Source organism: Heteronotia binoei, chromosome 8 (assembly GCF_032191835.1).
Source record: "Heteronotia binoei isolate CCM8104 ecotype False Entrance Well chromosome 8, APGP_CSIRO_Hbin_v1, whole genome shotgun sequence".
Classification (NCBI taxonomy): Eukaryota; Metazoa; Chordata; class Lepidosauria; order Squamata; family Gekkonidae; genus Heteronotia; species Heteronotia binoei.
Window position 1 is genome coordinate 113,450,889 of NC_083230.1, and position 26,972 is coordinate 113,477,860.

At 42.0% G+C, this 26,972-nt stretch overlaps 1 protein-coding gene across 1 annotated transcript in view; it reads right to left on the reverse strand.

Annotated features, from left to right (window-relative positions):
• ETNK1 (ethanolamine kinase 1) overlaps window positions 1-26,972 on the reverse strand; it is a 54,643-nt gene that overhangs the window by 12,484 nt on the left and 15,187 nt on the right. The window contains exons 2-5 of the mRNA XM_060245900.1: window positions 11,089-11,348; window positions 9,514-9,654; window positions 8,622-8,764; window positions 1,166-1,249 (exon numbers count right to left, since the gene is read on the reverse strand). Of these exons, the coding sequence (XP_060101883.1) occupies window positions 1,166-1,249; window positions 8,622-8,764; window positions 9,514-9,654; window positions 11,089-11,348 (628 nt within the window). The remainder of the gene's footprint in view (window positions 1-1,165; window positions 1,250-8,621; window positions 8,765-9,513; window positions 9,655-11,088; window positions 11,349-26,972) is intronic.

The window sequence follows — 26,972 nt, forward strand, 5'->3', positions numbered from 1 at the left end:
GCAGGTGCTCACTCAGATGACAAACCATTGATTTGTTATCCATCAACTGAAATGCAGACCACATGTGACACAAGTCCCCCTTCCAGCTGAGATCCTCTGTCCTTCCTTCCCAAATACTGCTGCTCAGGACCAAGAGATCCTTGGAAATGGCACTGGGTGTGTCACTGTGTTCTGCAATGGGAGAAGGAGAATCTGCAGACACTGCATTAAGTGAACAGAAGTACATTTCTGCTCTCACAGGAGCAAAAGCAGATACAACTCTAACTGAGTTACAACTCAAAATGAAAATACAGGGGGGAAATGCACATATCTTTTAATAAATGCTCAGCAGGCACGCACCCCTTTTATTTCCAATGGTGTTATATGTGCATTTTCTTTGTCACACATTATAATTCAAGTAAAGTTGGCCTTCTTCCTCTTATGACATTTGCCATTACATTTTTGAACAATATAGGGTACACATGGAAGCAAGTGAAAAACAGGAATACAATACAACAGGAGGAAATACAACAGTGGTATGAGACTGTTACAACGAAGGACAGCTCCCCTTGCCCCACTCTGGCACCATGAGATCTCAAAGGGTCCTTTGACTTGCATTCTACACCCATCCACCCGCCCCACTCCAGCCTGGCCTCCTATCGCCGCACCGAAGTATTCTCCAAAGGATTCGATATCCAGGATAATGGAGACCAGGTGCTCAAACAACACCATGAGCCCTCCCCAATTCAGTTGCTGCCGTCTATGTGCAGCAAGGAAGGGGAAGTGGGAGACAGGTAAGTAAGCAATGCATAAACACTATTCCTAATCAGACAAAGAATTTTTGGTCAGGCTAGGGTTGCTAGTACAGAGGTGAGGGGGCTGGTGCTCTTCAGAAATTACAACTGTTCCCCAGACTACAGAGATCAGCTCCCCCGGAGAAAATGGACGCTTCAGAGGGTGGACTGAAAGTTGTTTACATTATTAATATGGATGGATGTAAGCATGCTTACTGTTATCACATCCATGCTGAGCTCCCTCCCTTTCCCAGGCTCCACCCCCAAATCTCTAGGGATAATTTCCCAATCCAGAGATGGCAACCCTAAGTCAGCCCAATACTGACCTTAGTCATCATAACCAAGAGTTCTAGATGAAACTTACATATGGAAGCCATGTTAAACTAAGCTACCTGCAAATTCATTGAAGTGATTTCCAATGTCGTAAGCCAAGTAATTGTATCCAGAATACTCATAGTCAATGAACTGAACATCACCTACATGAGACACAAAAAATAAAAAGTGTAAGAGGAGTTAAGTATAGGAGAAACAAATGCCCCACATCTTCAGTGTGCCTTGACAGTGTTCCAGTTTTTTGTGCTTATTTGCATGCACTTAAAACATTCCAAGATAAGGATTTAAAAAAAATAAATAAAAAAAGCTTCTTTAATTAACAAAGGTATACATTCCTATACATGTTCAATCTACAGAGTTTAAGATTCCTAAGCATCAAATTTTATTTTGTACCACAGGGGGACAGTAGTTATCTTAATACTCATTAAAACTGCATTTGACACATTTTAAAATACAAAATACTCCCTTTGACAGACTAGCATTCTTACAGGTAGGGTTTATTTTTTATAAACACAATTGTAGTGGTTTTGCATGAGGGAATGAATGTACTGTATATATATATATATATTTTCCCCTGTAGCCCTTGCTTCCTCACAAGGAATGGACACAGTAAAAAAAGTTACCTTGCTTATGTTGTAGCATACACTCATTCCCCCAAACAAAAAAAATGTTCTCATACCAAAAGAACTGTGTAGCCCATGATGGAGAGACCATGCAATACTCCAATCTTTCCTCAAATGTTCATGTTCTCCAGATTTTGACTAAAAATCTGAAATAATACAATGTCACTAATATAAAAGTAATACAGAAATTGCTGCGGTGATTAAAAGTTTGGCTCTGAAACGTCTGCATTTGAAGACTTGAGTAGAAGTATGAGTTTGTTTAGTGAAACACCATCATTTTTGAGTGTTTCAATGTGACCTTCAGAGTTGTCCCACAGCAAGTGCATACCCATAGAATTTAAAAGGGGTTTAAATAGACATTTATTTTTATAAGGAACCATGGGAATTATAATTGCCGGTGGGGGGGAGGGGGAGAGAGGCATGTTAGAAAATTTTCAGCATTTCAATAATGCTACAGATTTCCAGGATTCCGGAAGGGGCGGGGATGGGGACAACATGATTGTTTTGGTTTTATACCTGTTTAAATTGGTAGCAATAGATACCTTCTAAAACTTCTAGAATACGTCTAAACAATGGAAATTTAAATTCCACAAAGGTTCCTCAGCAAGGACCTTGCAAGAAGCTGGAGAATAATTTACATCCTACGGGCAGATAATGAAACTTTAGTTCTTGTAGCTGTTAAATGATGGCTGTTCACCATTTCCTAACCCAATTATCTTTTAAAGTCATTTTTATAAAGTATCAGTAAAAAAGAAAAGAAAAGAAAAGACATCACAGCCTAACCAGGATTAATAGAGCTAACTTTAAAAGAAGCCCATTCATATGGTCCTTTTTATCCAAACATTTGTCTTTAAAGTCGATAACAGATGGCAAGTAAAAGGTCTGCTGGTACCAAGCATAAGACAGACATTTAACATAAACGTTCTACTGCACCCAAGTTCTACCTTGGGATAGAAGTCTGCAGTGCCATTAATCACCACCAAGTAACCCTCGCTTTAATTCAAAATGCTAATTTCCAGTTACAATTAACAGCATTACAAAATTAAAAATAAAAATATGAAGCTAAGATACAGATGAGGCTGTTACCAGGCTCCGTGCTCTCCTAGGGGGAGGTGCATGCGAACAAGTGATGCGATAAACCTCCAGTCAGTGCCTTTAAGTAGCACGGTGCACGCCGCCAGTTGGCAGCAACAATGGCATACCTAATCTGTAGCAGATGAAGAAAATTTGGCAAACTCATATTTGATAAGACACAAAACTTTAAAGAGAAAAGTTCTGCATTTCACTGGTCTTCCTTTTTGCAGACCACTAACTAACATTACAGTGGAACTCAGCCTTAAATTTAAGTTTTGCAAGAAATACAGATGCACAGCTCCCTTTGATTTTGTACCTCAATGAAACATGACTGTAAGAAAATATAATTGGAGGAGGTGGGGGGTTGAGGGTAACACTCTGTATACATCAAGGAGAAATCCCTTGTAAAACTCACTGAATGATATAATTAACAAATATTAGTTCAGGAAGGGGAGCCATATTTTTCACACAAAGAACTACATTTTCAAGTCTTCAGGAGGATGAATTTGCCATACTGACTTACTTAAGATCTAGTTCTATGTCTGTGGAAAATGCACACTTAATATTTTCAAGATTCTCTACTGAATGTGTCAGCTGAGCTGCTTTATCACAATTTTTGTTTTTAGGGAATGAGAATTAGAAAAAAAGAATGGAAGGTGGGGAGGGGAGCAGCAGCACAAGGAAACCAAAAGAGACAGAAGGTGAAGGAGGCATAGAAATATATGCAGGTTTGCATCCCGTTCAAAGAACGGTACAGAAATATTCTGGAAGAATTCAATATGAACACAAGAGCCATGCTACTTCTTAAGAGAGCCAGTTTAGTGTAGTGGTTAAGTGCATGGACTCTTATCTGGGTGAACCGGGTTTGATTCCCCGCTCCTCCACTTGCACCTGCTGGAATGGCCTTGGGTCAGCCATAGCTCTAGTAGGAGTTGTTCTTAAAAGGGCAGCTACTGTAAGAGCTCTCTTAGCCCCACCAACCTCACAGGGTATCTGTTGTTGGCGGGGGGGGGGGGGGAGGTAAAAAAGACTGTGAATGCTCTGACACTCTTGAGATTCAGAGTATAGGGCGGGATATAAATCCAATATCATCATCATCTTTAAAAATCCGATATCGACAACTTAGTGGGACACATGTCAGTGCTATTCAGTGAGCAGAGTTCGTGGGGGGGTTTTAAATGGCATATAGCTGTGTTACATAAGGCACCGTTGTTTGATTTAATATCCTGAATGGTGATAGTCTGCGTTAGTGAAAGCAGCAAGAGACAGCTTTGACTGGCACAGTGCTGATGTCTGACCTACCTCCGGGTTCTATATTCCATGAAAAAGTGTCAAATTTCTGGTCAAAAAGTTAGATGAATACGTTATAAGAATTTTTAATCAGTGTAATGATGTGTATACAAAGCTAAAAGCAATTTGAAAATACACGACTGGGTGTTAAATATAACACTCTGAAACCCTAGTTTTATAGGAACTCATATAAAAGAATGCATTGTTTTTAGACATTACAGCTCTCTATTCCTTAGCGAACAGGATAAGAATGTTGGTTTTGACAAGGAATATTTAATAAACATTTCAGAATTCATGTGTGTGTGTGTACAGTGCTGTCAAGTTGCAAATGACTTATGGTGACTAGGTAAGTTTCCAAGGAAGAGACAGAGGTGGTTTGCCATTGCCTGCCTACGGCTAGCAACCTTGGACCTCCTTGCTGGTCTCCCATCCAAATATGAGATCAGGATAACCTGGGTCATCCAAGTCAGAGCTTTAGAAGTCATACCAGAGTAGAATTCAAGAGGAAGAAAACAGACCTCAAGAAAATCAGCTTTTATGCTACTTATTCTTCAAGGTATTCTTAATTAACCATCACAGTTTGTAACAGATAGTTTTACTGGTTGAAAAACTAGACAATGGCCTGAATCTTTGAAAATGTTCAATGAACACAGTTTGTTACTTAAGCAATGGCACAAATAATAGTGATTGGACAAGAACATTTGAAGGCTGAAAGAACTACTAACCAGCAGCCTTGCCATCTTTTCATTTGGTACTACTGCTCTCTTTATAAAACACATAAATATACTCCTAGGCTGGTAGGGCACCTACTTCCTGAAAGATCAGAACACCTAGAAGAGGCAAGGCAATACTGTCCCCTAGAGTACTAAACAAAGAATCTATTGTGCAAAATGCAATACATCTAGACTACAGGTAGACATCAAGGGGCCAGCACTTCTTTTTAATCCAACTGATCATTGTAATTCTATCAAATTAGTAAGATTTTAAAAGAGAAGTTTAGACACAATTATTAACCATGGTCACTCAAATTACTCAAACATGAGAATGTACTTGGAAGAAGCTGTTGTCTCACTTTCATCTGCTTTGGGACAATTCAGTGTCTGGCTTGCACTACATCAGAACCAAGCTATGGTTTGCGTTTACCCTGCAAACTGAGGCTGCAAACTACAGTTATGCGTCCAACATGCAATCCTGGTTTTTAGGGCAAGCACAAATCACAATATGGCTGTTCAGATGTAAAGGTAAACTATGATTTTTATGTAAACCAGGAACTAATGTATTTGTGGCATACTATGGAAAGGCTATCAGAAGCTCCCTTTAAACTTGTAATTGTAGATGATTTGTTAAGGGGGGGGGGGAATGATAATTCTGTTAACGTTGCATTTCTGCTGATGTTCCCTGAGGAAAAAAGTATGCAAGGTCTGGAAACCAACACTTCTAAGTAAGGACACTAATACAGAAACTGGTAAGAGAAAGCATATTAAGCAGTCAAAGAAAGCAGACATAAAGAATATGGCCAATCATTTAAGAAACGGAAAACTTCATTAAGAAATGTTTAAGAAATGTGATCTTCAGTATGAAAATACTAAACTGTATATTTTTAAAGAGAGAAGTATCTAAAAGTAAAAAAGAGAGCAGACCATTTAGATCAGAACACTGGCATCCCTAGCAAAGTACCTGAACTCCAGTTTTAGGAGACTAAGGCAAAGACAGTTTTTCTTTAACAAAGCTAATTGGTTGAGAACTATCATTTGCTAAACTGCAGCACCAAATGTAGACAAGAGTCTTGTAGAACTTTAAGAGCTAACAAATTTTTGCATAAGCTTACATGGACTAGAGCCACTTCCTTCAGAATACATCCTCTAGTTCATGAAAGCTTACGTTAGAATAAAATACCAGCCTTTAAAGTGCCAGGCTCCTGTTAAATGTAGAAGATGAAGATGGGATCTCAAATGGCAAAATCACTAATTTTTAAAAACAATATACAACTCAAAATAGACCAAGTGGCATATTAACTGATGTCATGGTTTCAAAGAATGGTTTTCAAAGAAGAACATGTTTTAATTTATTGAGGGGGGAAATCTAGAGAACGAAGTGCATCTTTAAGTTGTTCTTTGTTCTTATTCAAACACTTGCAAAACATTTAAACCAGCTGTATTTGAACTGTATTTTTAAAAATTTGTATTTGTAAAAATTTGGCCAACGTTTTTTTAAAGTTAAAGCTGAGTTTCCACTGCAAAAATAAATGATTCTTCTATATGTACCACTTTCATAAATACTGCTGCCCAGCACAAGACAATACACAGCTTTAATATTTTACAAATAGTTTTGTGAGTTCAATATTAAAATAGTGCTTGAGATAATCAGCATTACAAAAGACTTAGGCATGGTGAAGGCTAATTTACATGATCATGTGAAGAAGTGGTTATTTGTTCACTGCAGGGCAAACATGATCATATGAAATCTGCCCTTACTGTGTTTGTGTTGTGCTGCAATATTCAAATACTTCATCTTCAATCGACACATTCTAGCTACTACATACACTTCACATTCCCCCCATACTTTAAAAGTTGCAAGCAATGTTCCATATTGAGAGTTTCCCTCTCCCCCTCCCTGTTCCCAAACACTAAACACTCACACACTGGCTTTTGTAGAAATGCTCTTAAATGATGTACTGCTCTCACTGATTTATTCTCCACTCTGTTTGCAAAAGAAAATGACAGCATATTTGTTTGAAAAGTGGGAATGTCAAGCTTAGCAATGCTGACACTGTTGAATTCTGAACTACTCTCTTGGGCTTGTAGTTAGAACGGGACCCATTATTAGAAGGGTCTGCATCACTTTCCTCAGAGCTGACAAAATATACGTTTATCATTTTCTATAAGTTTATCGTCTGTAAGTTTACACAGCTCCATCTAGTAATATTGTTTGCATTGCAATAAAATTTAAGATGTGTGATCTAAATAGATTCTGGAAGAGTAATCTGTGACTACAGTGCGTCAAAGTACTCTTGCAAGTAGCCAACATAACACAAGAACTACAGAAGAGCAGTTTCTGCTGTGGGCATAACAGCACTGGTGCCCCGTTAATATTTGGGATTCACTTATTAGCTACTTTTCAAGTTTGCCATGTCTGAATTGTGAACTGTGCAAAACACACGGTTCTTTAATGTGCGTACAAGGTATCTTGTTTTTGCACAACCTGTTTATACTGAATAAAATCAGAAGGAATAAGCACACAGGAGAAAATAATATGACTGGGGTTAGCAAAACCCTGGCACCTGGTCATTTAATTCTGACATCCAGGAATCTGAAGTGCTTTATCAGCAACAGGGAACTGCTGCAGAGATAGCAAAGATACTGCACATCTGCATACAATATTTTCTTTCAGTCACAGCCAGTGTATATTTACCCTTCTGATAAAGCCAGCATCAAATGCAAAGTTCAACAGATTTTTCTGAAAAAGTTTCGCACAGATCATAAATTCTCCTTTGCTTCATTATGAACAATCAAGTTTGATTCTGCTCCGATACAAACGTGGCACATATGTATATGAGACTTCTCTCCAAACCATAATTTGCAAACTGGATCCCAAAACCTGAAATGCACATTTTCTCCCCCCCCCCCCTCAGAGTGATATCCCACCCCTCACCTTCAAACCGTTACCTACAATTTCATGTTAAAAGGAGACTATCCAGCATCTTAAGTAATGCAACCCATGCTTCAACCATAATTGCAATCACTGATTTGCGAGAAACCCATGATTCACATTGGTTAATATGGAACATTGATAAAGGCCAGAAAGAGAAGATTGCCCCAAAGAGGGGGGGAAATACATACTCTCAAAGCTGGCTTTTGCCTCAATTAATGCGTTTAAGTTACCAAAATTAAAACCCATCAAAATTTACAAATATCTACATTTTTAATAACTTGATTATTCAGTTCTTAGAACACAAAGCATTCTTTTCAAAACTTGAAATACTGTTGAAACTCTGCCACAATAAAAATAAATCTAATTAGCCAGTTTCTAGAATCCTTCCTACCTCAAATATATTTACACATAAAGCCTTAAAGATACCTATGTACCTCATCAGCAGGATATAAACAGAGTCTTGGAAAGTATCTTTCCAGATACTTCACCATGTAGAATTCCTCCGTGGCATCAACAAATCTGACAAATCAGAATAATACACAGGTAATACACAATAACCTGGAGACATTTGCTCCTAAGGCTGTCGGAAACAATACGTTTTTTACCAACAATTAAGACAATTTCTGCTACTAGTACAATGGAATGATAATTGATATTATGATTCTTTTAAACATATTAACAGCTACAATTAATAATTTATTTAGACAGTATTTCTATACAGTACGCTAGTATGGCACTGAACGTGTCTCAAACAAATTGTAATAAAGTATGTTTAGGCAGGTTTTTAAGTACAGTGGCAACTATCTAAGCACAAATTACTGTTATATATCAGGCAATACATAATAAAAGATTACTTACAGCTGTATTCAATACCTACCTTGTTTTTGATTGTAGATGATATTTTTACACAACAGATCATTGTGACAAAGCACCACTGGGGAGCCCAGGTTAGACAGTCTCTCCTTCATCCACGCCATTTCCTCCTGAAGGATCTGAGGACTTGGGATGTCCCTTAGAAACCTTTGGAGTTTGAAAAGAGAATGTACTGAGCTCAACAGTACCATGGAAGTCATTCTCAATATGTTATATAAGAACTTAAGGGAAGCCATGTTGGATCAGGCCAATGGTCCATCCAGTCCAACACACTGTATCACACAGTGGCCAAAAAAATTATATATATATACACACACACACACACACACACACACACACACATATATATACACACTGTGGCTAATAGCCACTGATGGACCTCTGCTCCACATTTTTATCTAACCCCCTCTTGAAGCTGGCTATGCTTGTAGCTGCCACCACCTCCTGTGGCAGTGAATTCCACATGTTAATCACCCTTTGGGTGAAGTACTTCCTTTTATCCGTTTTAACCCAACTACTCAGCAATTTCATTGAATGCCCACAAGTTCTTGTATTGTGAGAAAGGGAGAAAAGGACTTCTTTCTCTACTTTCTCCATCCCACGCATAATCTTGTAAACCTCTATCATTCACCCCGCAGTCGACATAAAATGATAATATAAAATATAAAAATGATAGTCTGTTCCATCACCACAAATGTAATATTCAATAAGCCCCTTTCTAACACTGTAATAAAGTGCTGCAAGCTATATGCAATTTCTGGCCAATACTTTTGCTTAGAATTTAATTACAGACCAACATTTCCAAGTGGAACATGGATAATAAAAGCTATCCCATGGCAGGCTTTTGCCAAATTCAAGTTGCACAATAAGATTCAGAAAATAATCTAAACATTTACCTTTTGTGCAGTTCCTCATCTGCAAATTCCTTTGGTATTAGAGAGAAGTATTTCCCCATCTTCAGCCATAAATTGGACTTGGGAATCCATCCATTGTGAGCATGAATAGCATGTATTTTAGCAAGTTGCCTGGCTATAAGCCTGCAAGAAATTGAAGTTTCGCATAAAACAAAATTTCACTGTAATAATGTTTACAAGTAGCTTGACTTTGACCAATGTCCACTTAAAACACTGAGAACTCTATTACTAACATACAAAAGGCAGGCAAAGATAGCAAAGTACTACTATTGCTGAAGGAACAAGAGATGTTGATACTTACACTTCACAGAGTAAGATCATTAATCAGTGGTACTTTCAAATTACAACTTTAAAACAACACTAGAATGAAAGCTCTAACACCAGTTTCAAAGAGACAGAGTGCAATTTCTCCCCACAGGATCGGTTCCTTAGCAGGCTCTGTTGGGCAGTCTAGCTTCCATTGGGCTGCCCAGCAGAGCCTGCAGGGAGAGTTCTACCTGAAGGATCAGCTCCTAGGGAAGCTCTGTTGGGAAGTCAGGTTTCAGCCGGGCAGCCCAGCAGGGCCCCAGTTGAGCCTGCAGGGAGAGTTCTCCCCACAGGAACAGCTTCTGGGAGGGCTGATGGGTGAATGTGTTGGGCTGTCAGGATTAAATGGCTGGCAGCCATTTCATGGCCTCAGACTGCCCAACAGAGCCCTCCCAGGAGCCAATCCTGAGGGAAGAAATCTGAGATCTTCCCTCCCTCCTTTCTGCTAGTAGTGGAGAGCAAAACCAGCCTGTGAAATGGCTGCCAGCCATTTCAACCTAATAGCCCAACAGGTCTGGCCAGCAGATAAATTAAAATGGCTAACTTGATATTTGGTATTACTGACTAGACCCAAATAAAAGCTGAATAATTTCAATTTTTATTTCCAGATCACTATACCAGTAGCTGAATCAGATTCTCAAATCAAATCAGAAATGACTGAATAATGATTAAATAATGACTTAGGAAATGAATGAATAATACTGATAAGGTATTATTCGGGTATTTATTTGGCTCAGTTTATGCCAAATGCACACCCCTACTTTCAGCTGAAACAAAAATATATGCAAATAAATAGAAAGCCATCAGACTGCCTGTACAAAAGTAATACAACATTCTGAAGTGTCTTAAAGAAGACAGAAAACGGGCAGTACTATGGATAACTATTGTCAGCAAGACAGCCAAACAGAACCTTTAAGGAGCAAATGGCAAAGATGGAGGCGGGGACATACCAAAGTAAGCCTTCTTCACTGAGAAGGCAGAAAATCACACTTGTCAAATAGGGGAAGATTAGTGCCTGATCAGTATTTTAGTCAAGGGACACAGAAGAAGGGCTCATGCCTTTTTTTATTTTGTAAGCTGCTTATTTGTCCACAAAAAACTATGCTGTCTCTGAACATTAGATATAATTTACCAAAATGCACCATGGAATCTGCAAGGTGACAGTATGGCTGGAAAGCAATTTAAGCTCCTTGGAGAAAAATGAAAATAGAACACAACAAACATTAAACACAGTAATTCTGAAGTACTTACCTGAATATTTCCGGGTTGCAAACATGTTCTGGATCCAGGGCTTCTCCTGGCATGAACTCATAGCACAGGCCATTAGTGAAAGTACAGTAGAGTTGCGGCGCACAACCATGGGCCTGCAACACACGGAAGCTCTTTACTTCCTCCTCTCGATCAACTAACAGCTCTGTCTTATTTCCATAAATTCTAACAAGGACCACATCATCCAAATCTTCACCCACGTAACAGCCAATAAGCTTATTGGTAATTCCGTCCGTGAATAACTGTAAAAGCAAGAGGAATGCACGCATTAGGATTTCTACACATTTAAGACAGTCTGGAATATTTAGCAGGAGTGCTTGCATATTTAATTTCTCATCTACTAGAAAATCTTCAAAACCATCCAATGTAAGTAGCTTAAAAAAAAAAAGTTGTGCGCAAATGTGCTCCAAGAAACACTGATTGCATATTATTAGCCATTCCAACGTTTGGACAGCCCATCAGCTAAATCAAGTTAAGAGTAATATCAGAACAGCCCAGATGAGAAATGAGCTAACACCATCAGATTGTAACTATTCCCTGCAATGTACATTACATAGCAAATAGACAACAGCAATCATATCAACCTACTTTTTTCTGAGTGCAAGAGAGAAAGGACACACAAAAGCTATTGAATACAGAAAATTAAGAGCAAGGATAGAAACAGGGCTTTTAAAAAGTGAATGTTGGGGAAGGGAAATGCCAAAATATGTTATGATGCTGAAATTATTCCCAGTATAACCACAACTTGTTTGGCTAGAAAACAGACATTTAACTACTACTGGCAATCACTGTTTTAGAGAGATGTACCAAATTAAGTCACAGCCACTGATTTTTTGCTTCTGAAGTAACACTCTTTCCCCAAACCTGCTCATTATACATTTATTGCTATCATACAGTTAATGCTGTTGCTTGCTGTTCCTTTTCTACATGTCAAAGCCATTTTGCAAGAAATTTTATCCTAATTATTTTTACTGCCACTTTAATTTCATTATTCCTAACAGAAACTTACATGTACAAGGAAATTAGGTCCCAGACATCCAATACATTAGACTTTCTAACCCCACCCTCCAACACTACCATACATTTGCATCATGCTGCTATAAATAATTATTTTCATTCAAACATCTTTTGGAGTATGACATTTCAAAACCTGTCAAAATTCAAATGATAATGTTTTATATCTGACAAGTTTAGCAATACAAACCACAGGAACAGGCCACTCTTAACTTAAAGGTAAAACTGATGCTTAACTTCAAACTAAAATCAAACTTCTTACACAGGACCACTTACAGCTCACTAACACCAGCTGAAGTACGAACCAGGAACCTGATTTCTGTCTCAAGTAAAGCTGTTGGAAAATGATATTAAAGGACAGGCCTTGCAAAAGGGAATAATGCTGACTTTTGCAAAAGGAAGGCTTTACAATTCTTCAAAAGGGTCAACAAGTTGCACACAGGTGATGGTCATTTACAGACCTATACCCTCCAAGACATTCTGGCACACTCTCTTCCTTTTAAAAGGAAGGTAAGAAAGTGAGAGAAGAGGAAGACAACTTCTCTTAAGGATAAGAGATGGGAAAGCTTGGAAAGAAAGTCACTTAAGACTCTTCAACTTGCTCACTTTAAAAAAACCCTTCAACAAAGAAGACAGGACTGGATTTATACCCCATGCTTCACTTGGAGCTCAGAACAGTTTATAATCTCCTTCCCTTCCTCCCCCCACAACAGGTAGGTCGAGAGAACTGCTCGTGAGAGAACAGCTCTGAAAGATCTGTGACTGACCCAAGGTCACCCAGAAGTTGTATGTGAAGGTGTCACACAGTGGGGACCAAGAAGGGCTTTCTATTGGCTGCCACCACTCTGGTAAGGGTCTGCCTGGAAGGGCCCAGAGCACCCACCCAACCCTGTCTTATTTATTAAGAGATATCTTTTTAGCAAAACTGTTTTAACTGTGACCGATGAGACGTGAGGGCCCAGGCAGTTTAATGATAACAGTTTTAATGTAAGTGCTCAGACAATAGTGGGTAATAATACATTTAGTGCACAATGAAATAAGAAACAGTAAAGGTTGGTGTAAATAAACAGCTCTGATGCATCTGACTGGATGTTTCCTTTCTCTGATACCAAAGACTCACCCTTCTTGAATGAGGGAACCCTCCTGCTGCTCTCCAGTCTCTCCAGAGAGAACCTTTCTCCCTGCAGCCTTCTCCAGAGAGAATGCACTCTGTCTATGGCTTGGCCTTTTATGCTTTCCTTCCAGGTCCCAACTCCCAACCCCGCTTTGGGCTAGTTTTCCCTCCAAAACTCTGCCACCCAATCATATGGACAGAAGTGATCCTGGAAGATGTAGGCCCCTGTATCTACTTAGGCAGGCTTCTCCCTGCCCTCTAGGCCACACTAGGCCTGAGATCATGACAGAAGGAGTGGAGGATCAAACCCAGTTCTGCAGATTCCATCACTCTTAACCACCAGAGCAGTGCTACGGAGTCAGTCAAGTAGGCAACTGCCTAGGGCACCATCTGATGGCGGGGCGGGCTACTGCAGGGGTCAAGTGAGGAAGAGGATGCCTGCCGGGCGAGTGAGATGCTGCTGGACAAGGGCCTGCAACCCATGATGGTCACCCAGCCTATGAGAATGAGCAGCAGCTGGCCATGCAGCAGCAGCACTGACAAAATGCATCCCAATGGAGGCCTTGCCATCACTCCCTGCCCAATCAGCAAGGGCCCAAATCCCTCTGCTTGCCCTGGCATGAGCCTCGCCCTTTCTTTGGGCAAAAGGGGAGAGAGGAGTTTGTGGAGCCAATAGGGCTAGGACGGACTCTGCTGCCAGTGGGTCTGAGTCAGGAGGGTAGAGTCTTCTAGAACGGCCTCCCTGCTTCAGAGCTCTGCCACCAAGGCCACACCTGGTTTAGAAAAGGCCTGTGTGTGTTTCCTTGGGGAGGGGGTGTCCTAGACTACATGTACATTCTCTTTCCCTCCCCTGCCCTCACTACACCCAACTAGCTCTCTCTTTCTCTCAACCCCCCCACCCCAAGATATTTGGGATAAGCACCAGAAAAAGAAGCTTCTTTGAACTGTTTTCTATTTTAGACTTTTCTAAATGAAATTCTATAAGGCAAGGTGGTTCACATCCAAAACGTCCAATGGAAAACCTGAAAGTTTTGGGAACATTAAGAAAACCCTCCTTTTGGAAGAAGAAAGTGCCAAGGAGATCAGGTTTACTGCTCAGGATATGAGCGGAATGCACGTGGCGTTGCAATAATTATTCGAGCCCGCTCGGGCTGGAGTAACTTTGAGAAATTTTCTGACTCCCAGGGGCGATGTGTTATTTTGTGTGGACAACTGCAAGGCCAAAAGCTCGCCTTGGTCAACCTTTACGGCGCTAACAGAGATGAGCCCGCTATAATTTATGAAATCGCCAATATATTAAGGAAGTTGGATTTTGAGTGGTTAATTTTGGAGAGATTTCAACTTAGTCCTAGACAAAGATAAGGATCGCACTGCCAATTCAGTCTTGCGCTCCCCAAGGACGTGGGCGGCGCTTACGGCATTGATGACCGAGTTCGGCCTACTGGACGTGTGGAGAGAATGATACAGAGAGCGGAAAGGGTTTACTCATTTCTCTCATGTCCACCAAAGTATGGCTAGGATCGATTACCTGCTGATGTCAAGTTCCAGGTTCCATTTGGTTCAGAATGCCCAGATATGCTCTTTCTCTCTCTCAGATCACCATGGAGTAACTATGGAATTGAACATGCCTAACCGGCCTGAGAAAAACACCATGTGGTGTTTTAATAACTCGCTTGTGAACTATACGGTTTTCTGCCAGCAGATGACAAGGGAGATCCATCAGTTTTTTCAGACCAATGAGGGGTCGGTGGAGCATTATTTAAACGTTTGGGAAGCATTTAAAGCTGTAATGAGAGGTCGTATAATCGCGTACTCAGTGGCAAAGAAAAGGGAGCAGGCCCAACACGAGCAAGAGTTGGAGAAATTGCTGCAGGATCAATGGGAAAAATATTTCCAAAAACCATCACTGGCTCTCCATGGACAAATTCAACAACTAACATTTCAACTGAACTTGCTGAAGTCCCGCAGATCTGAATTTATATATGCCCAGATAAAGCACCAGTACTGGGAATTCGGTGAGAAGCAGGGAAAATTATTGGCTTCCAGGTTAAAGGGCCAGAGAGAAGGACGATGGGTCATGCAGATTAGCGACGACACGAGTACAGTTCATGTTACCCCTGCAGGGATTGCCGATCAATTTCGTCTTTTTTATCAGGCGCTTTATAAAGGCCATGTGGATGCGACTGATGATAAACAACATGCCTTTTTGCGACAGCTCTGTTTACCAGAACTGAGTGTGGAAGCTCAAGGGGTGCTCTCTGCGCCCCTAAGACTGGAGGAAGTAACGGCTGCGATTGGGGCACTCCGGCAGGCATCAGCTCCTGGACCAGATGGGTTTTCCCCGGCTTGGTATATAAGGTTTAAAGATATACTAGCTTCTAAACTGTTAAAGACTTACCAGGCTATTTTTGATAAGGGTATGCTTTCAAAGAAGTTCAATGCAGCATCTATCACTTTGATCCCCAAGCCGGGGAAGCCCTTACAACTTTGTTCAAGTTACCGCCCGATATCCCTACTGAACGTTGATAATAAGATACTGACAACCATACTTGCGCAGCACCTCCAGTCAGTAATAACTCAGGTGGTGAACAGAGCACAGACGGGCTTCATTCGGGGCCGTGCGGGCGTGGATAATGTTCGCTTAATTACCGATTTAGTCGCCATATACAATGAGAAGGAAGAACCTGCTTTTTTTAATATCCACTGATGCTGAAAAAGCTTTTGACCGTGTTGACAGACGGTTCTTGAGAAATGTGATGAGCCACTTGGGCTTTCCGGATGTGTTCCTTCGTTGGACCCAGCTGATTTATGAAAATGCTGCATCAAGAATCAAGGTTAACAGTGTTTTATCAGATCCAGTTGATTTATTGTGTGGAACTAGGCAAGGATGCCCGCTATCCCCTCTTTTGTTCAATATTTGTATTGAACCACTTGCCCAAGCGGTGCGTTGACGGATGGACATATACGGAATGAAGTACTGCTCATCTGAATTCAAAATATTGTTATATGCCGACAATGCTCTTCTGATGGTGACTGAGCCAGATTCTTCGATCCCAGCTATTATTAAACTTACTGATGAATTTAGCCAACTCGCAGGCTACAAAGTGAATTGGGGGAAAACGGAGCTACTTCAAGTGGGCAGAAGGAAGATTTCAGATGCAGTGGGACCGCGGTTTGCACTTCAGGAGGAATCTATTCAATATCTAGGATTGCTAATCCCATGCCGAATACAACACTTAGTGGGCTTGAACTTTAGGAAACTTATAGATAAGACAAAGTCTGATCTTGTTCGATGGAGATCTATCCCGCTGTCACTGTCGGGCAAAGTTAATGCTTTGAAAATGGTTATCTTCCAGCGATTATTTTAGGCTCTCCGTGCCCTCCATCAGTATATTCCGCAGAAATGGTTTCGAGAACTTAACTCACTAGTGGCGAACTTTCTGTGGGAAGGGAAGCGACCGCGTCTCTCTCTGGCACGGCTACAACTCTCCCCCGATCAAGGCGGGTTTGGCTTACCAGACTTAAGTGCTTATCACAAGGCCTATTTGTTGGCATTGGCTAATAGATGGAGACAGGCTGACGGAGGGGACTCCCCAGAATGGGTTGCTCTGGAGGCTGCATCGATTGTCCCCCTGTCTTCGTTAGAAGTACTGGGCTCGAATCACTGTCGAGATGACGTCCTACCTCCACCGATTCAGGCTGCTAGATGAATTTGGCAGCAATTCGGCTCTGCACAGGGCTTTAATGTCTTTTTACATGCCGCTACGACTCTCTGGGGCAACCCAGTATTAAAGGTCAGTGAACACCCGGTGGTTTGGACAAGACGGGCGGAAAAGGGGATTGTCACTTTAGACCATCTCCGCGATACAAATAGATAAGTGTTTTGGACTTTCGTGGAACTTCAAGATAAATATGGACTTGAGCCTAATCAATGGTTGCAATATTGCCAAATGAAGACAGCTTTAACACTGCTATTGGGACCAGATGCTTTGGCTGCTCCGGATCCCCCACCCCTTTTAGTAAGAATAAGGCGTGCTTTACAACATGACAAACCGGTACAAGCCTTATATGTGCTCTTTCGGTCCGGAATGCAACAACAGCTAATTGAGGAACTGCGGATAAAATGGGCTGATGACCTAAAAGTTAACATTCTGCCATTTCAGTGGAGTATGATTAGTAGGACAATTCAGGTTTCCAAGGATCAGCGTCTGATACTAATCCAGAAAAAAATTCATTTTCGAATTTATTGGACCCCAGCTCGTTTGTACAAACACAACCTTTCCTCTTCATCGTTGTGCTGGCGGTGTCTAACAGCTGAAGCGGGTTTGTGTCATATGCTTTGGACATGCCCGGTGTTGGTGGAATTTTGGGGAGGAGTATTGGCCTGGATGAATCGTATGATTGGGACACAATATAAATTCACCGCCGTTCAAATTTTGCTGAACTATTTTCCGTCAGTTTGGGCACTGTCGCGCCCGCAGTGACAGTGGGGGTATCAGGCACTGATGACAGCTAAGAGGATTATTATGCGGATGTGGAGAACAGATTTTTCAGGCACTGTAGCTCTCTGGTTAGAAGAAATGCTCGCACTGGTGGTAGAGGAAAGGATAGTTTATCGACGTCTGATGCAATCCCAGCAGTTTGACGAAATTTGGTCAACCTTTTTGACGGCCGTCTAGGGCGCACTGGATTAGGGCGGAAGGACATAAAGGGCACTGCAGTGCAAATGAAATTACTCTCGTACTGTAGGGGCTGGTGGCAACCAGAGAGCAACATTGGAGATTAGGCAAGTAATAGGCAGAGACAGATTAGCAGAGGTGACTATGGTGATGGGTTACTGGGTGTTTGATGAGTGGTCTGTTTGATGTATGTAAATTAATTATTTGTTCATTGTAACATATATAAAATTTAATAAAAGATAATAAAAAAAGAAAACCCTCCTTTTTTTGTTTGAGAAATACAGACTTCTACTCAAAATTCTTGCTTTAAATGTAAATAATCTGGCAACAATACGTGATGTTTAATGATAACACATTGTTACTATTTGGTATTTTCAATGTTATAGAATGCAGGTAAACTGGCAGCTCAAACACAGTTTGTTTAATACAAATTTGTTTTCACCTTCAATTGTATTGTTTCCTAACTCTCAAATTGCAAAAGTGAAGATCCATGGGCTATGGCAGCACAGAGAAAAGACAATTTGCAACTCTTTCTCAAGTGCAAAGTATTCATGGAATTTTTCTTATAGCACATGAAATACCGTGCTAAAAGGAAAACTGAATGGATACTAAACAAGCACACAGCTTTGTAAGAGGATCTGAAACATCATATAAAAGAAACAATGTTATAGTATTAAAACAATCAAAACACAAGATTTTGAAGATATTCTTTTATATGTTTCAGATCCCTCAACAAAGCTGTGTTTTCCCACTGTACCACTGGCATTGTCTTCTTTCATCTCCCCATTTTTCTTGATGCTGCTCAAAGCTTGATATCCTAAAGAATGAAAGAGAACGGCCCATTGGACTTACCGTGAGGGGTCCTTCTCCTCAGAGGTTCGGAGGACATCTCTGTGGGTTATTCCTACTGTTCCTTCAGGGAGGCAGGAAACACGTTTTTCACCTTCCTGTTGGCGCCTTCGGAATAACCCCGCCCTCAGTTGTGGGACTCCGAAAGCAGTATCGTCTTCCCTCTAACTAGAAGGACTATAAACACACTAACAACTCATACTAAAATGCAAACTGTAAACGTGAACTCCAATAATACTGAAAGAAACACAGTACAAGGGAGATAGGCTGTAGAAAGAAACCTAAGCGATGAAATGAACCTGGGAGTGGCGAGATGTCCTCCGAACCTCTGAGGAGAAGGACCCCTCACGGTAAGTCCAATGGGCCATTCTCCCTCAGAGGTTGTCGGACATCTCTGTGGGACCTACCAGAGCAGTCCCCTTTTAATCGGGTGGGTCTTCATCGCTGACCTCCCCCAGGACATGTTGCAATACCTTTCTTCCAAATGCTGCATCTGCTGATGCCATGGAATGTATCTTATAATGCCTTATGAATGTAGACGGAGAGGACCAAGTAGCAGCTCTACACACCTCTTCGACTGAAGCCCTATTCAGCAGTGCCGCGTTTGTGGAGGCACTCCTAAGCGAGTGTGCCGTGATTCCTCCAGGTACCTGTAACCCTGATGCCCTATAAGCTTCGCTAATGCAGGCCTTCAAAACTGTACTAATTGAAGAATTAGACATCTTGTCTCCAGCTCTAGGAGGAGAAATGTTAATGAACATATAGTCAGATTTTCTAATTGACTCCGATCTTAGAATGAAAATCTTCAAGGCTCTGCGCACATCTAGAGTATGCCAGACTACCTCCTTTGGGTGTTTGGGATCTGGACAAAAGGTGGGTAAATAGATTTCTTGTGATCGGTGGAACCTAGAAGCAGCCTTGGGAATGAAAGAGGGGTCCGTGCGCAAAACCACCTTTTCTTTGTGAAACACGCAAAGACCCGCTTTCACTGAGAGGGCCCCCAGTTCCAAAACCCGACGGGCCAATGTAATGGCTACTAAAAAGAGAGTTTTCATTCGTACCCATTTTAAGTCCACTTCTCGAAGAGGTTCAAATGGTTTCTTAGTAAGCGCTAATAAAACGGTATGGAACCGCCAAGATGGAAAGCGATGGACCGTCGGAGGAGACTTCAAGTTTGCCCCCTGCAAAAACAACTGAATGTGAGGATGTTGAGATAGTCTGTATCCTCCCACGACCGGTAAAACCGTGGACAGGGCAGCTATCTGCCTTCTTAACGTAGCTGGTTTTAACTTGGCCTCTAGTCCCTCCTGTAGGAATGCTAGTATCTCCGCCACTGAGGGATTAAGCGAGGAAACCTTTTTTCTATGACACCACCGGACAAAGGCCTTCCAGGTATATGCGGACTGTGGAGGGTCTTCTTGACGCTAGCATAGTATTCGTCACCTCCGGTGAGTAACCTAGACTTCTGAACGTCTCCCGCTCAATCTCCACGCGGTCAGATGAAACCACTCCAGGTCGGGGTGCCACACCGGACCCTGATGGAGCATGTCGGGAGAAACTGGTAGCGACATCGGGAGGTCTATTGATAGCTCTGTCAACATTGAGAACCACGGACGCCGTGGCCAATAGGGAGCTACCATGATGATTTCCGCCTGAAGCACTCTCACCCTCCGCAGAACTCGAGAAATGAGAGGGACCGGAGGAAACGCATACAAGAGACCTGGAGGCCAGGTGGCTGACAGGGCATCTGTCTGTTCGGCCTCTGGATGGAAGAACCTTGTGAAGTACCTTGGTAACTGGGAGTTTGTATCTGAAGCGAACAGATCCACCTCTGGTTGACCCCAACGCTGGCAGATGAGATCGAATATGTCTGAGCTGAGGGCCCACTCGCCCTCGCAGATTTCCTGTCTGCTTAACCAGTCTGCCTGTATGTTGTCCTGGCCTCTGATGTGTTCCGCCCTGAGAGAGGCCAGATTCTTTTCTGCCCATGTCAGAATCCTTGATGCTTCCCGGTGCAATTGCGAGGATCTGGAACCCCCCTGGTTGTTCAGATACGCCTTGGCTATGATGTTGTCCGTTCTGACAAGGACATGCTTCTGGAACACTTGGGTCTTGAAGGCCACCAGAGCTAGGCGTATGGCTCTGATTTCCAGAAGATTGATGGGGAGTAGACTCTCGGTGTGTGACCACCTGCCTTGGACTGGTTTGTCCTGAAGAGAGGCCCCCCAGCCTGGCGTCCGTGAACAGCTCTAGGAAAGGAGGAGGATGGAACAATTTGCCCTGGCGAAGGTGAGACAGATCCGTCCACCATAGCAGACTCCTCTTGATCTTTAAAGGAATTAACAGATTTAAGACCCTTCTCTCCATTATCTGAAGTTGAAATGGTCGTAGGAACAATTGAAGAGGTCTGGAGTGGAATCTGGCCCATTGAACCATGTCTATGGTCGATATCAAAAGTCCCATTAGTTTGGCAAGCAACATCAGTGGTGCTGATTTGCTCTGGATGACCTTGGTAGCCAAATCCCTGATGGACCTGGCCTTGGACAGAGGCAGAAACAGCGAATTGCAGGTGGAGTTGATCATTGCACCTAGATGTTCCAGTCTCTGTGTCGGGTGAAGTGAACTCTTTTCTGTGTTCACCAGGAACCCGTGTGACTGAAGGCACTGAATTGCCAGGGATGTACCCTGAAGAGATTTCTCTTTGCTGCTGGATCTGACCAAGAGGTCGTCCAGATAGGGGTGAATGTGGATCCCCTGCTTTCTCAGCTGGGCAATCGGATGTATTAACATCTTGGAGAAAACTCTGGGCGCTGTTGACAGACCGAAAGGTAAGGCCCTGTATTGGTAGTGTTGATTGAGTACCACGAACCTTAGGAATCGACGATGGGAAGGGTGGATAGGTATGTGCAGATAAGCTTCGGTCAGGTCTATGGAAGTGAGGTACTCCCCTGTCAAGAGAGAGTCCATAATGAATCTCAAAGTTTCCATCCTGAAGTGACGTACTTTGACGTAGCGATTTAGAAACTTGAGATCCAAGATGGCCCTCCAGTCTCCATTCTTCTTGGGTATGGTGAAAAGGATGGAATACACTCCCTTCCCCCTCTCCAACCCTGAGACCGGCTCGACTGCTCGAATGTCGATGAGATGTTGTATCGCTTTTGTGGTGATGAGAAGCTTGTGTGTCTGTTTGGGGGTAGGAGACCTGACAAATCTGTCTGGTGGAATGCGATGGAACTCTATTGAATACCCCTCTTGCACAATTTCTAAAGACCATTGGTCTGCCTGGGAGGCCTCCCAGGTCTCTGCAAAGTGGAGTAGTCGAGATCCCACTGGTAAGTGACTGTAGTCATGCCTGCTTGGACTTGGCCTGTCAGGCTTGTCCATCTTGGAGAAGTTACTGCGATTGAATTTGGAGCCGAATGAACCTCTTTTGAAGGAGCTCTTTGGTGTTTCCCAATTAAACTTTTTGGATTCAGAGCGATATCTGGCCAAAGAATGTTGGGTCCGAAAGGACTGAGGGCCCCTCTTTTCATTCCTCCTAATGGATTTGGGCATGGCCTTCTTTTTATCCCTAGTCTCTACTAGGATCTTGTCCAAAACGTCCCCGAAGAGACGGTCCCCCTGAAAAGGATAAGCTGCCACCGTGGACTTAGAGAGGAAGTCAGCCTGCCAGGCCCTAAGCCACAGAAGGCGTCTAGTCACAGTGGTAGAGGCCATGATCTTGGAAGCAAATGTTAGAATATCTAACGTAGCATCAGCTGTAAAGGACGCTGCCTTAAGGATGCGTGAGGCACCTTCTAACATACGTCTGTTATCCTCTGGTAACATCTGGATTAACTTGCGTACCCAGACGATGGATGCCCTGGAAACCAGGGAGGCCGCAGAGGATGCCTTGACTATCATGGCCACAGATTCATACAACCTTTTCAAGGTCGCCTCAGCTTTTTTGTCCAGGGGATCTCTAAGAGAACCCTGGCCATCCTCTGAAACCAGTCCCGAGGACTGTAGAGCTGCTACTGGTCCGTCCACAGTTGGAGCTTGTAACAACTCGTTGGTATAAGCAGGCAGGGCATATAACTTCTTCACTAAGTGAGGAAACTGCTTAAGAGAAGCTGGTTTTTCCCATTCTGTTCTAACCTGTTTTTCAAAGTATTCTGGAAAAGGGAAGACTTGTTCAGACGTTTCCCCCCTGGGCAAGAACTCAGAATTTCCGCTGGTTCTAGACTTAAACTTCTTAGACTTAGCCACCTTAGCTTCCTCGTCTATGGGCCCCTCCTGAATTTCTAAAGCCGACAGCGTTTTGGCCAGTAGAAACTGGTAATCTTCCTATCTGAAGGGCGCGAACAAGCCGCGAAGGCAAGTCGGCTCCTTCGGCGTGAGTCGGCGCTGCTAGAAACCGTCCCTACTGCAGGCCATTCTGAACGACCCGGGTAAGTTTCCTCAGAAGTCTTGGCCAGTAAAAGGCAGAAGGAAAGGAGGGGCAAATAGATGTGGAAGAGAGAGATATGGAAGGAAATTTAGAAAAAGAAACAGAGAAAAAAGGCTGAGCCTAGCCTTGTGCTTCTGCTCCCTGTAGAGGCAGGAACAAAACTGAGGGCGGGGTTATTCCGAAGGCGCCAACAGGAAGGTGAAAAACGTGTTTCCTGCCTCCCTGAAGGAACAGTAGGAATAACCCACAGAGATGTCCGACAACCTCTGAGGTAGAATGTGCTGGCTTATCACCCTTTTCAATGTGCCAGTCAGATAATCTCTCATTTTACTCCTTCCTCTGAAGTCATTTATCTGCCTTCAAAAATGCAACACACAAACTGTACTAAAACTAAAATGTAGTCAAACTGCACATTAAAAGTCAATGCCCACCAAGATGTTTTCAGTCAGTTTTTCCCCATACTAGATTCAGGCACTGGAAACATACTGGGGAGTGGGGAGGGGCAGCCTGGGAGGGGATCTGTAAACTTAAATCTACCAAAACTATTAGCCAGGTGAGAGTATGAAAAATAAAGCTGCTGTTTCAGCAACCATCATTTAACATTCACACAATGCCCAGTTAATTAAAGCAGTTGCAGAAATATTAGATTTCGCTGAGATGTTTCATTGAGATTAAGTTAAATTTAGCCTTCTAATCTTGCTTGGAAACAACCAGGTATCAAATGTATCTTTAGATACACCTGTTTGATTATCTCACTTTTAGTTAAGAACCAATCATTTGAATTAGCATAAAACTTGCTAATTTTTATATAAAGCATACTGATGCGGCAAATAAATGAAATTTTTCTGGTGGAATATTTCTTTGTATGTGCGTAGGGTTAATATTAAAATTCCTAAAAGTAGTTTAATATAACAATTTGAAATCTGGTTTGCTTTATATTTTACTTATTCAAATATGGTTGTGGAATACTAGGAGATGTGCTATTATTGGCATTCATTTTTACAGCAACTACGGGGTTAACTGTTCACATGTTTGTATTTTCTAATTTCTTGTCTAATAAAGAGAACTATTTATTTGTTCAATAAAAGACAGTAACATTGAAAGTTTTCTGCCTGGTTTGCTGGCAAGAGCTCAAAGAACAGAACCCCCAATTCATTCATTTAATTAAGGCTTGTAAACAATCTTATCTGATAGATCCTAGAGACATCTGTGGCCAAATAGTTTAAAGAACAATTCTTAGAGGACTAATTGGACCAGATTCTCTAACTGGATGTGTTACACTCTCAGCAAGTATCCTTTAGAAACCTTATTTTTAATAACCTAAAAATAAAAATATTGTTATTACATCAAATGGACAAGACAGATGCACAATTTCTCGTTAAAACTACCTCTTCTCCCTGCTGGTTTATTACTCTGTCTCTTCTTCAAGCTTTCCAGATTCTAAGCTCCCCAGGACTTAAAATTGCCCCTTGTGAAATTATGCATAATAATGGCTCTACAACACATATACGTTTTATTGATACACCCACCCAATAAGGCAGAGCATTTTTGTCAAGGTAAGGCTAACAAGCCCAAAGGCATTCAGCAGGCTTAGTGTCTGATCAAGCCTCCACTTCAAACCCACTACAACACAACTGCTCTATCATGCCCTGATAACCATCAAGCACCTGAAAACAAAACAAGACCACCAAGTGAGCTGTGAGCTTGACAGTCTCTTCAAAAGGTCCAGAAAAGAATATTTAAAGTAAACCATTTCTAATGCTTGATAAACATTTGTTTGCTTTTCAAAGAGGGCAGGCAACTTTCAGCAATTTTGAGACCCCACCTGAATCCATACCCAGCTTTATTTCAGCCAGTCAGAATCAATTTCTTTGTAATTACATATTTTGGACAGCAGAGGTTGCTATGGTACTTTTCATGTAACCAGTCCAAGAGCCTTCTAATGTCACTTCATAGAACAGGTTTTTAAACCCCACTTTCTCCTACCTTAAGAACACTAAAAGCAACTTACAATTGCCTTTCCCTCTCTCCCTGCAACTGGCACTTTATGAGGTTGAGAGAGCTCTAAGAGTCTTGTGACTGGCCCAAGTTCACCCAGCAGGCTTCATGTGGAAGAATGGGGAATCAAGCTCGGATCTCCAAATTAGAGTCTGCTGTTCTTAATCACTTACACCAAGCTCATATACAGGAGAAAGTTGCCTCAAGATTAAAAAACTACTGGATACATATGTTGGGCAAATATGATAACAATGCACTCTAAGTAAAATACAAAAATCACAATACTTCTGCTTGTAGTTCCAAACACATTTGATAATACAGTATCAGGATTCAACAAGTCAAGGAAGCCAATTTCAGACTCAAGACAGTTAATGAAACAAATTACACTATTAACAGCTAGTGCATCTCACAGTGTAGGGCCCAATTTTATCTGTGGTTTTCTCAACAGCTTTATTGGGGAGCTCAGCTTTTCAGTAATGCTTACTGAATGCATTAGTTAGTACTTAAATTCCAGAAAAGTAGCTGTTAGTCTATCAGAACAAAAACAAGTAGAAGTCTTGAGGCACCTTAACAACTAACCAAATTTTGTTCTAGCCTAAGTTGTTAGGCTTCAGCTCATTCTTCCATTGCACTAGCAGAAGAATGAGAAAACTTTACTGACCCTAGTCTAATGCTTCTATTACTATTCCTCTGTCATATGTTGCAATTGTGCAAAATAATATTGCCCTGCTAAATAGTTTTACCATTGTATTTTAAGCTTTATGTTTTGCTGTACAGCAGGGGTGGGGAACCTTTTTTCTGCCAAGAGCTATTTGAATATTTATAACATCATTTGTGGGCCATACAAAATTATCAATTTAGAAAACAGTGCTCCGCCAAGGCAGAAGGATTCAGGCTGGCAAAATTAATGCAAATAATTGTTTTTTCTATTTGAAGTCATGTGGGGCAAGCCTAATTTGGCCTACCCCCCTGGCCTGCCGCCCTAGGAAGATACCTAGATTTAAGTCTTTTTTTGTAGAAAAAGCCCAGCAGGAACTCATTAGCATATTAGACCACATCCCCAAATATTAACATATTAGGCTACACCATCTAAGATAATCAAGGGCAAATTGAACGGGTGGTAGCTGGCTCCCACCCCCCACCCCTGCCACCCTTTCCTCCCTCCCTTCATGCAGGAACTGCAGCTGCTTGCAGCTGACCTTTAAAGGCACCCATGTACCCCAGGAGCAGTCCTTCACAATGCCCACCACTCATGCTCCCCGAGGGACCAAGTGATCTCAAGGGCCACAAATGGCCCTCAGGCCTGATGTTCCCCACCCCTGCAGTGTACAGCTTTGGGTCTTCCAGTTTGGTGTAGTGGTTAGGATTGGCAGGAACTAATCTGGAGAACTAGTCTTGATTCCCCAATCCTTCACAAACTTGGCTGGCCAACCTTGAGTCAGTCACAGCTTTCTCCGCTCCCTCTCACCCCCACCTACCTCACAGAGTGTCAGTTGTGGGGAGAGAAAGGGAAGGTGATTGTAAGCCACTCTGAGGCTCCTTTAGGTAGTGAAGGGCAGGGTATAAAACCAACACTTCACATTTTCATTTGCAGAGGAGCACATTGAAAACTGTGTCCCTTCCCACCCACAATCTGCCCCACAGTTCTATTGTCTGCCTTCTCCTGACAGCAAAGCAGAATAAGAGTTTCACATTTCTTCACTGAGATCTTAGGTTGTTTCTTCCTTTCTGGTCCTTTACTTATTGAATATATCTGAAGGGGGGTGGGGAGAGAGAGAGGCTG